The sequence below is a fragment of the Scomber japonicus genome, chromosome 11 (genome assembly GCF_027409825.1).
Source record: "Scomber japonicus isolate fScoJap1 chromosome 11, fScoJap1.pri, whole genome shotgun sequence".
NCBI classification, from domain to species: domain Eukaryota; kingdom Metazoa; phylum Chordata; class Actinopteri; order Scombriformes; family Scombridae; genus Scomber; species Scomber japonicus.
The window spans coordinates 9,747,222-9,759,084 of record NC_070588.1 but is presented as its reverse complement, the minus strand read 5'-3'; the positions used below and the strand labels follow the sequence as shown (position 1 = coordinate 9,759,084).

The window sequence follows — 11,863 nt, the reverse complement described above, 5'->3', positions numbered from 1 at the left end:
CTTTTTCCTTGTGTTGACATGTCGCACATAATAACTCTACCACAGCTATATTTGTGTCAGTGTATGTGTGGCACACGCAGAGACAGTAAGAGAAAGAGAGTGAGTGGGTGGTGTAGTGATTTCAAGGTTTAGCAGCTAGATGCCTGGGTAAGGCATTGTTTCCTGTATTCTATCACTGTGCCAACTTTGTGCCATCCCCTTGCCAAGCGTGAGTTATGAGGTTGTCTGGGTAAGGGGGGGAAAGGGAGTGTGAGGTTTATGCGCCTCTCAGGCAGAAATGGTTTCAAAGCAGCCGGCAATAGACTTCTCAGTGAGACACCTTCTGTAAACAACAGCTTATGTTGTTGGGTGTCAACGTCTCGTAGAATCACAGAGTGAGCCTACAGTATAATTTAGATTTGCTCATAATAAATAAGTGCTTTCCTTTATTTAGACATTAACTGTAAACCTTCCCATATATAACAACATTTCATTTGTCTTTCTAATTTTTGTAAATTACTGACCAAAATAGTAACCAACTGTGATTATATTTTGAGAAAATACACAATTCAGATATCATTTTACAGAGTTTCAAGAGCTAGGCAACTTCATCAGTTTGCTGACTGGTCTGGCTGCAAGGTGATTGATTCTGATCAAAATCTCTCTCTAGGCAATCACATCATAAAAAAAACGGAGCTTGCAAAATTTATGCTTGCTGAGGCTAGTCTAATAAGCCGAACGTCTTCCATCCTCTTTAAAGGCTGTATTTTAGATAGCGCCAGATATAATTTCATTTCTAATATTCAGTTTACAGTGATGGGATCAGTGTTTTGCTCAGAGAAACAAGAACCAGCCAAGTTACTTTGTTGATGTCTGCACCTGACTGTCCGCTTTTGGACAGCTTCTCTTATTATAATTTGGGCATTGAGAGCACCTCTTCCATAAATGTGTAAAAGCAATATCACATTGGAAGATAGCCTGAGACAGATGTGTATTAGAAGCAGTAGTTATGATTGTCAGAGCTCCATTGTGGACAAATTGTTGGCGAGCAAACACAGGAAGGGACTGCAGCCATGAGGCAGCACGAGGCCAAGGTCCCATCAGTCTTGTACTTCCTTCCTGTCTTTCCTCCTCTGCAGCTGACAGCTCGCTCTCTCCGGCCCACTCACAAAATTAGCTGACATTTAATAATTTGTTTATTATGAATAAATTCTTGAAGGATTCCTTCCATGTATTCAATAAATGTTTTTTTGCATTCAAATTGCCCATATAATCCTCTCAATCCATGGAAGGACCCTCGATTTGGATTTTATTGTTTGTGACACAACAGATGTTTGCACAAAATTGGCTTAGCAGTTGGCTGGAAACGCAGCTTCTACTGTACCTCTTTCATGTTGTCTCTCTGTCTCTATCTGGTCACCGGTGTTGTGGTTGGGTCCCTGCGTTCCACAGAGGCTCTCAGCTGTTCCCCAGCGTTAACACCTAACAGAGAGCGAGGCCTCTGCGTGTGTGTGTGTGTATTTGTATTTGTGTGTGTCTGTGTGTGTGTGTGTGTGTTTGTGAAACAGCTCCTGTCTTGACAAGCAGCTGTCATAAATGCCAACGTGCCTCTCCTTCTTGCATTTTGCACCCTGTGGTCTCTCTCCCTCTCTCTCTCTCTTATATCTGAGGGTGTACGTGTGTGTTCATGCATTTGTTTTTGAGTGTGTGTGGTTGGGTGCACTTGTGTGTGTGGGTGTGGATATGTGTGCCCATGCAGCTCAGGCATCTGTGTGTTGCCATGTTGGCTCAAGGGCCATGTGTGTGGTTTAAATCTCTCTCTAGGGTGCCTTCACTGATGTGGGTTATGCCATTCTATTCTATTCTACTCTATTCTATTCTATTCTATTCTATTCTATTCTATTCCATGCTGGCGTGGTCCAGTGAGGTGTGGTGCAGATTGATGATGTGAAGGCTGGTGGCTCCATTATTCTAACAGCTCTGTGATTGATGAGGAACCTTCCCGAGGAAGGCTCACTTAGCATCTCTCTCTCTCTCTCTTTCTTCCCCCCTCTCTCTCTCTCTGTCTCTCTCTCTCTCTCTCTCTCTCTCTCTCTCTCTCTCTCTCTCTCTCTCTCTCTCTCTCTCTCTCTCTCGCGCTCTCTCCGTGTCTCTCTCTCTCATTTGTTCTTCACCTCCTTCTCTCCGTTCTCTTTCTTGTTCTCCTCTTTACTTTTCACCCCTCCGTTTCTTCTCATCTGTTCCTCTCCTCGGTTCCGGACTATTGATTAGTTGTCTAGGTGGATCTGTGTCTGGCCCTAAGCGTACAGGCATATGTATGTGTGTGTGTGTGTGTGTGTGTGTGTGTATGTGTGTGTGTTTGTGTGTGTGTTGGAAGTAATCTAAAACACCTGTCTCCTTGACAGATAACAAACGCAGCATTTTACCTCCCCCAGTGTTTTGTACTATACCCCTGTGGGACACACACACACACACACACACACACACACACACAGTGCACACACAACCAGTTCTGATTAATCTACAGGTATCAACAGCTCCAATAGAGGAGAATAAATGTCATTACATACACTAGAAACTTTTTCATCTTCTGGTCTTTATTTGTCTGCATTTCTTATTCTCTTCCATCTAAATCCTGTTTTGTAAAGTACAGGTTTGGGTCAGTCATCACAGGCTTGGGCTTCAGGCTTAAAATGCAAAATACTCATGTTAAACAGTTGCTGGTGTGTTATGTTCCCAGTACTGAACTGTAAATGTAATTACTATTACTCAACAAACTCATGTTAAACTTGAGATGAAAGTAGGCTACATATAGTGACAAACTATGTCAAGTTTTCATCAATGTAGAGTCCACTTTGTAGTGTTAAAAATAAGTTTCACATCAGCAGAAAGTTCAAGAAAATTGATATGCTGATTACAATCCCCAATGTAGCTTAATACTTTTAGCAGTGGTATTTTCAAACCTGAAGTTTCCAACATTTGATCCATTGAAGCCTAGTGGTTCTTGTTGCCAACTATTCCGAATTAGTGGTGTCGAAACATATTCCCCTTACAAATTGAGATAATCCACTACAGTATTTTTTTTTTGTTACCTTCTGTTGTGTTTTAGACAGTTACACCGTCCTACTTGTTCCTTTAATTTTGGCAACTTTGGAGCAAAACAAATGTGTATCTACTTGAGGGACCTTGGAATGAGGGATTTTGAAGCCTGCATCCAGCACACAATGCTATCCACGTATAATGCAACACAGCTAGCAGTAGGCCAAACACGTAGTGCAGCATCCACAATCAGGACGGGGAGGTGATTATAGCTATTGTATGGGAGGAAATTAAAATGAGCCCCGGGTCATTACTATCGATCTGCCAGGAGGGAGATGCACAGAGAGCAGAGAGAGAGAGAGTAGAGGGAGGAAAAGACAGAGATGAAAAGGAGCAGAAAGGAAAGGGGTTGAAGGTGAGAGATAGATGCTTATAAGTTGCATATTTGTGTGTGTACTGTATGTCTGTTTTTGCCAGTTTAAGGTTTTAGACCCTCATCATAAGGACATTTTGGCAGGTTTAGGTAGGGTTAGAATTTTTTAAAATGTATTTAAAGTTAGAAAATCTCATTGATATTTTCAACTTTCACACATTCACATTCTATAATGTTTTTGTATGTTAATGTTTGATGATTTTGTTTTTTGGTCAACCAATTTTTTTTTTGCATGATAGCAAACGTTGTAGTAGAATGGGTCCTTGAATGTTTGTATGACAACAGAAATGACCATGTGTTTGTATGCAACTGTCTATGGATGTGGGTGTGTGATTATTTTAATGCTTGCATTAAAACTTTCTTTGTCTTTCCCTGCCAACAGGTTGACCTCCATACTCTGAAGGTGCTCACAGGCATCGCTACACAGGGTGCCATTTCAAAGGAAACACAAAAGTCTTACTATGTCACTGCGTTCAAACTGGAGGTCAGCACTAATGGAGAGGACTGGATGGTCTACAGACATGTCAGAAATCATAAGGTAAGCTCAGGCATATGCACAAACACACACACTTAGAGTGCTTGCACATGCACACATATTCCTGCCATGGGAAGGGCCACAAAGTCGTTAGGGCAACTGGAGAAAGCCTGGATGTTCTTAGGTGACACAGATGTCTCGACATGCACACACATGGAAGAGCCAGAGGGAAATATGAGACGGAATATATGCAGCAAGAGTTGACCACAAGCCCAAAATTCAACCCGTGTCTGCAATTACAGCCGTTCCACCGCCGTACAGTTGGCTTCATTTAAGGGGTTTACGACCAAGCCAGAATCAGCACACGTCCCCAAGCTCCAAGTGATACCTTACATCATTGCATGCAACTACATTTACACTTCGCAGTCTGCTTTTCACATCGCATCTGGTTTCTGTTATTTACCGGTCAAAGTTTTGCCTGCTGTCGACCTGATTGGACAGGTTTCTAAGCTATTTCTCTCAGAGGTGTAAAGGCATGATGTGTCATCAGTGAGTGTGCCACAGTCTGAGGTTGATGTATAGAATTATAGCAGATGGTAGTGAAGGTCTTTAAAATGGTTGCAACTGCAATTAAAGCTGATGAGCGTTCCAGTGGTTGTGGCTGGTTTTTCCATCACAGCCGTTCTTACCCTGCTAGCGGTCACACATGTTAGTCCTGCGGTCTAACGCCACGTCTAGCTTTATACTATAAATCCTTACTCCTTCATGAACACTAACGCATGTACACTTACTCACAAATGCATACATACAAACGCTTCTCAAAACTCTGAGAGGGAAACAGGAGATCTTGTCTAACCATCTGGGATTCCTCTGTGAACTTGCAGGTCCCACAAGGCTTATGCTTCTCGCAGCTAACGCCACGAGAAGTGATTGATGGATAAAACACAGGAAGATGTGAAGAAAGGCAGTTAGGGAGAAGAAGACTTATTGAGGGATGATAAAGGAAGGAGAAACAGAAAGTGTATCTGGAACATTAATACATTTTAGAGTGTCATTTTAATGGTGCACTATGCGTGAATCTATCAACACATTTTGCTGTTATTAGAAAGAATTATGATTTAAAGAAAGAGAAATTGCTCAGCTAATCAATCATTCAGTTCACCATTCAATCAGTTGTGTTGTCACGCAAATAGCAATATTCTGCTGTCAGCAGGCTAAACAATAAAAATCCAATATGCAAAACGGATTAATGATGATGTTTTGAGGTTAGCTGTTGGTGTCATTACCCATAATCCCCCTTGACTCCCTCATAACCCTGGAAAGACGCTTCATGCTGAGACACAGAGGGGGTGTGTGTGCGTGCGTGTGCATTATGCATGGCTCTGTCTTTGAGGAGGATTGGTTTAGATTAAATCAGCTGCAGCTTCTAGTAGAATATCCCTCTCTTGTCTGCACACACATAAATACACGTGCACAGTCTCAAACCAACTGGCAAGGGTCTTTTAAGCCGTTGGGCCCCCTGGTGAGTCAGTCTGTACTGTAATTTGATGGTTCAGCTCTGGGTCATCAGCTGTGTCATTTGATTGGCTGCTGTATATCATTGTGTCATCGGTTTATTATGGAAATTAGCTGCATACTGCATTATAAATTCTCCTTTATGTTATGTTATGGTGCTTCTATTTCTGATGAAGAGGAAAGAAAGAAGAAGGGTTAAGTTTCTTCAGACAGAGTTACAAAAAAAAAACATACATAGAAAGTGATGGTCATTTATCTGATGATGAAATGATGGTGTCAGCATCCTGGTGCCTGATGTCCCTTCTCAGCTGACATGCCTCAGACGGCGAGTCAGCATCGGCCTTGCCACACCGACTGTCTGTGTTACCATTCCGGGTGTAAGCGAGAGTGTGTGTTTTATGATAGAAAGATGAATAAATCACTCAACAGCAGTGACCAAGAAGATCTTTTGGCAGACTGTTTTATCGTTAGAGTGTGTGAAAAAACGCTGCGTCGGCATTCACAGGATAATTCAAGGAAATCGTTTTTATAATTGAGAGCAGAGCCCGAATCACTTAATGCAGGGATCAAGTGTAAGCATGTCATACTTTTCTTTCTCTGAACTTAAAAGTTACTTCAGAATTATTTATTTGTTACATACTTTTCAGATTTTCTACTGACACAGGCGACATAAAAACGTGCCCCCCACTCCTTTCCGTTTAACTTGTTGAACCTGCTCAGGGACCCTCCATCTATCCATTCATCTCTCACTTGACATTTTCATTCACTCACCCCCTTCGATAGTTCTCTCAAAATCTCTTCATCCATCAAATCCCCCCTTCTTGTCTACTCTCTTGCTCTCTTCACATCTTCATTCACCTCATCCTTCCACTCTTTTCCACCTCTCCTCTTTTCCCCTCTCTTGGCACTCCATCATTCTCTCTGTTTTCCCTCCCCCCATATGTTTCTGAGAAAGTCATCATGGAATACATAGTTTAATGCTGCTCGAAAAAATGACTTTTTGGTCGGGTACAGTGATGGTCGTCTGTGTGTGTGTGTGTGTGTGTGTGTGTGTGTGTGTGTGTGTGTGTGTGTGTGTGTGTTAATCTGGAAGAATTATTGAATTAGTGCTTTATGAGCAAGAGGCATTGAAGGAGGACAAAATCTAATGGGAGCCACATGGACAGAAAGAAATACACACTCATGCACAGCACATGTATGGGTATAAAAGGAAAGACACACAAAACCATGCATGCATGTGGACAGATGTATGTTTACAACTCTTTTTTTAAGTCATTTGCTAACATTTGTCTCAGATCAGTAACTTCTAATAATAAAGTGCACACACACAGAGGGGCACATTCACCAAACACTCTACTTTCTAACATCTGGGAGTTGGCCCATAGGGGCGGTGCAACTGTCACACGACATTATGATGATTTGTGTGATCTGTAATGTATTTGATAATGTCATTAAAGCCCTGTTGTGAACCAGATGGGACATATGGAATACATGTTAACTTTTTTTTTTTGGAGAAACGGAAAAAGTCATATTCTTACAGCATTTGTTCCTACATTATACTGACAGGTTCACAAATGACAGATACTGACATGCACAAGACAAAGAAGTGGAAGGAAACAGATAGATGGGCAGAGTAAAAGACACAGAGAGACACACAAGAAAAAATGAGATGATATTACAAATCATTACTGCTGAGGAAATATGTTGAATAGTTTTTTTATTGGAAAGAAAATTCGATTTTCTTTTTATGAAAATGTTTCTGTTTTGTCCTCTGTTCCTCCTTTTTGATGATCAGGTCACGTCAGCTCATTTAACTGCCTATGTAAACTTGCATTATATAGGAGAGATTAAAATGATGACACTATCTGTATAGTTTGAATGACTGTATGATTCAGTGAAAAAAAATGGCCATGGGCTTGGTTATGGGAAGTTGCCCACATGGAAATGCAGTGATTTTCCGTGACCTGAGGTCTCAATTTGAGAAATGATGTTGTCTCAGTTTGAGTCTTTGTCGAGAAGACTTTGAGACATTCTGCTGTAGAGGTGCATTTAAGCTCAACGTGGTACATGTGTCATTACATAGGCCCACTGAATTACTGCAGGCAGATCTGTCTGTGGCCATTACAACACTGGACCTCTGCCAAGACCTCCTATTCCCACCTTAATCTGTGGGAGGGAGGATGGATGGAGAGAGAGAGAGGTGGAGGAGGGAGACGTTGGTGGAATGAGAGGGAGGGAGGGATATGTGATGAATGGAAAGAGTGGGAAAGTTGAAAGAAATTAGCAAAGAAAGAAAGACACAAGCAAAAGGTCAAACAGTCTCGTATTGAACTGTTGAGAAAGAGGAGAAACTGAGTGATGCAGAGGGAGGAAGAGGGCTGTAAACCAGAGGGAGAAAAGTGAGGTTCATAGGGGAACAAATGAGTGAAGGAAATAGGCAGAAGGGGGGAAAGAAGTGTACACAAGGGAACCAGGGAGCAAGAGAAAGAGGTATGGACAGATGAACAGAGGCAGGGAGGAGAGGAGGAATAATGAGAATAGCAGACAAGGGTGTTGACCACAAGTCCCTCTGGATAGATCAGAGGTCTCAGCAACGCAGCCTGGGAGGATGTCAGAAGAAGGAAAAGAAAATAAAACGACAGAGTTGAGGGAGGAAGGCTGTGAGGTGAGGGAAAGGCAGGAGGGAGAGGGAGGTCAAAGGAGAGAGGAAGAAAAGAGTTTGTGACAAATGAAGAAAGAAAAGCTGAGAGAAAAAGAGAAGGAAGGGACACCAGGGCATATTATAGGGGTGCCATGTGTCATTTGGTTTGTAAGATTTGTGGACTGTACTGTCACACAGCAGCACATAGGATTCAGCTGTCGAAGACAGGTTACCTCCCCGAAGTCTTTGTGTGTATGCGTATATGTCCTTGTGTGATGAAATGAGAGGAGATGGGGGTTGTATTACTATTTTATAACTCTATCCACACAGACTAGATTCACAACACACACACACAGCACGGACATTTGAATAATTCAGCGTGTCTGCGCTGGTCCTTGCTGGCTGACTGACTGTGGCCCTGCAGGCTCACGACACGGCCACACACACACACCTGTTCTTTACTTTCCCGTGAGGTGAACATATTCCTCGTCATGCTCTTTTTCCATCCCGTAGTGCTGGGCTATCCCCGGTTAGTGGCCTTTTGACTACAAACTAGTGTAGAAACAGCCACTAAACTTTGTGTCCTTCTGCCCTGCACACATTTGTTATTCAGTAGAGTAGGATAGTGTAAATAAAGGAGAAGACAATATTTATTCCACATCTGTCTCCTTTGACCTTCAATGAGAGATGAGAGTACTATTCGAAATAGGGAAGAATTCTTTTGCATGGAGGTTTTCTTGTTGGACTGTTGTTAAATCACATTTCTGCTTGTTTGAGCTGGACTATTTGGGTGTGAGAAAGAGAGAGAGAGGAAGTGTAAAGGCTGTTCACCCCACAGCGCTCCTGGTGTCAGCTTGCTTCATCTCTTAACATCAGACCATTAACACGAAACACACACACAGTCCATTAGCTGATTGTTATTGAAGCCTTTTAAAGATTAACAGTGAATTTAGGAGTTTAAGACCTCAGGGATGCTACATATCCCCTTACACCTCCTCACTGTGGATTCTCACTGCAGAACCAAAACTTGTAGGGGACGGCCTTTGTTTTTAAGAATATATTTATTGTGTCGATAAACCCGCAGTTACACCAGAATAACATATTGTTAGCAGTAGTGTACTTGAGTTGTATACTCACCTCTAGTCAGCTCATTACTCTAATAAATTAGTATCCATTCAAAGTAACAGGTTGACATTAGTGTGACTCTACTTCCTGTCTTGTCCTCCTGACCTAATAAGGTGGGAGAACAATCTAAAAAAAATGATTTTCCTTTTTATAACGCAAAAACAATTAAGTTACACACTTTACACATTATTTAAGTGAAGACATCATCATGGATTTATAAACTAAACAGAGTGTTAACAGCTCAATATTTAGTCACACGGTAGAAAAGACTTTAATTATTTTTAAAGTGGTGTCAGCTTAGCATTGATTCTGAATATCTTAAAAGACTACTCATCAGTCATTATAAAGATATTCTGTGTCTGCGGTGCTGCTGTGGTATCATTTTATTTATTCAAAGTGACCAAAATTACAGCATGTAAATCTAAATGTGCAATGTTTTTAACAGTGGAAAGGTTGTTTTTGGCAGCAGTTGAAACAGAGTTGCAGCTCTGTTTGGTGACCCTGAACAAAACCGATCAGACATCAGACTAAAGTCCATAGAGCGCTTTGATACATCTTTATATGATGATGATCCAGTTTGAGTTTGAAACGTTGTACTGTTCCCGTAATATAATAAAGGGGGAAAAAAAGGTTAATTTTATAGGAGGGATTCACACACTATTGACACATTTAAGAGGTGCTAGAGGACAGTAACAAACAAACATCTGCACAGAAACTCAAAGAGTCAATGTACAGTTTTATGTACACATGTTCCAGACTCTGTGTGTGTGTGTGTTTTGTGTGTTTGTGTGTGTGCACAAGCTAAGGAAATGTTTCAGTGAACACCAAGGGAAATCAGAAAGCACCCACCAGTCCCAAATCCTTAGAGTGAGACTTTATAATTACACTTTTACACAGTGACACACTCACTTACACACATGCACGCACAGACAGACACACACACATACACACACACATACACACACACACACACACTCTTGTAATTACAGTCAGCTACCACAATCCCATTAACTCTTTGGGGGCCTTTTGGCATTTTTCCATCATTTAACTGGTCACAGTTTCTGGTGTTGAGGCCATTGAAAGGGCATGAGTTCACTGGGTCTGACTTTGTATCGTATACCCAGTGGGTCGTGGGTTCAATTCCCAACTCCCCAAGTACCCTACTCCTATTCCTGTAAGTCAAAAACCCCCTTCATCCAAACTTTGCCACCCCTAAAGGGTCCTGTGGTTTAATGGATTGAGAACAGGAGAAAACTAGTGAATGTACACACACACACACACACACACACACACACACACACACACACACACACACACACACCTAAAACAAAGCAAACGTCTATAAATGAGTACCCAACCAAGTAATTGCAAGGCCTTTAACTCTGTTGAATGAGGTCTCCTGCTCTCTGTAATAAACACACCATGTTGTGTTTTCAGCACTGATGTAACATAATAGAAAGAGTGTTAGAGGCACAGAGGGAAAACAGTCTTTGAGGTTCTGTAATGAAACAACAGGAAGGATGTTTCTTTTCTTCTTAAATTTACAGCAATATATTAACATGGCAGCGCAATGAGTGAGAAATATGTGAAAAAGAAATGCAGAAAAAAAAGAAGAGAAAGTGAAATGATAGGGCGGACGAATCGAAGCCCAGCTGTGTTTTCCTGTGGTGAGCCCAACAGAGATGACAGTCGTAAACAGAGAAATAGACATGACACTCTGTCAGATAGACAAAGATATAAAATATTGGAGTCAAGAGACAAAAAGAATGCTTCCGGCCATGTGTGCCTGCATTCAATTTCCCTATTTTATCTGAATTTGTGCATGTTTCGAGAGGAAATCAGTTTTTTGTGTGTGTGTGCACATGGTAGGGAGTGTGGGAGCTCGGAGGGCACAGTGGAAACACAATGTGTTCTGCAGGGTGTCTTAGTGAGATAGTTGTGTCTAGAAGCAGTGTATTTGTGAATATCATGTTGAGTATGTCTGTGCGTTGAGGGGTGACTGTGTGTGTTTTCCTTTGCTCTCTGTGTCTGGAGCAGTTTCCGTGTGTGTGTGTGTGGATAAGTCAAGAGGACGTGAGAGAAGGATGCTCTCCCACATACTTACACCCTTGATTTATTACACACTACATGCCCTCAGACTGTGTGTGTGTGTGTGTGTGTGTGTTTGTGTGTCTCTGTGTGAGTATTTAAGTAAGCCTAAGAGAGATTAGTTTGTTTTCAGTTTAACTAATGGTTAACTTACCATGAACCATTAATGTGTGTTGCTACGGTTACCTGTTGTTTAATAGCCTTTATCGTATGCATTGATTTAGAATAGTGTTAAAACTCTTGGCTGCTAAGTTATGTTTGAGTTGTTCAGACACCATTTTCACACTTATGCAATAGTTAAATAAACAAGACATATATGTGTAATAAATCCGATTTAGAGTCGTTGGAAGGTGTTTCTTTAACTGTGTACAGAGCCATGGTTTCCATATCCCTCTGTCCCACATCTTAACTCCAGTTCTGTGCTTCAGACATCTATATTTCTAGTCTTGAGTCTAGAGACCCTTTTCAGCATCTTTCAACTTGGTTTTCTGGCTCACACTTTTTCGGTTTTGCCTCACCCTCAACAGTATTGTTTTCACTTAAAACCTTACTGGAAGCTGCCACTCCA

At 41.5% G+C, this 11,863-nt stretch overlaps 1 protein-coding gene across 1 annotated transcript in view; it reads left to right on the top strand.

The window, feature by feature from the left end:
* Window positions 1–11,863, top strand: part of LOC128367960 (neuropilin-2-like) — a 95,947-nt gene that overhangs the window by 41,417 nt on the left and 42,667 nt on the right. The window contains exon 7 of the mRNA XM_053328670.1: window positions 3,834–3,989. Within this exon, the coding sequence (XP_053184645.1) occupies window positions 3,834–3,989 (156 nt within the window). The remainder of the gene's footprint in view (window positions 1–3,833; window positions 3,990–11,863) is intronic.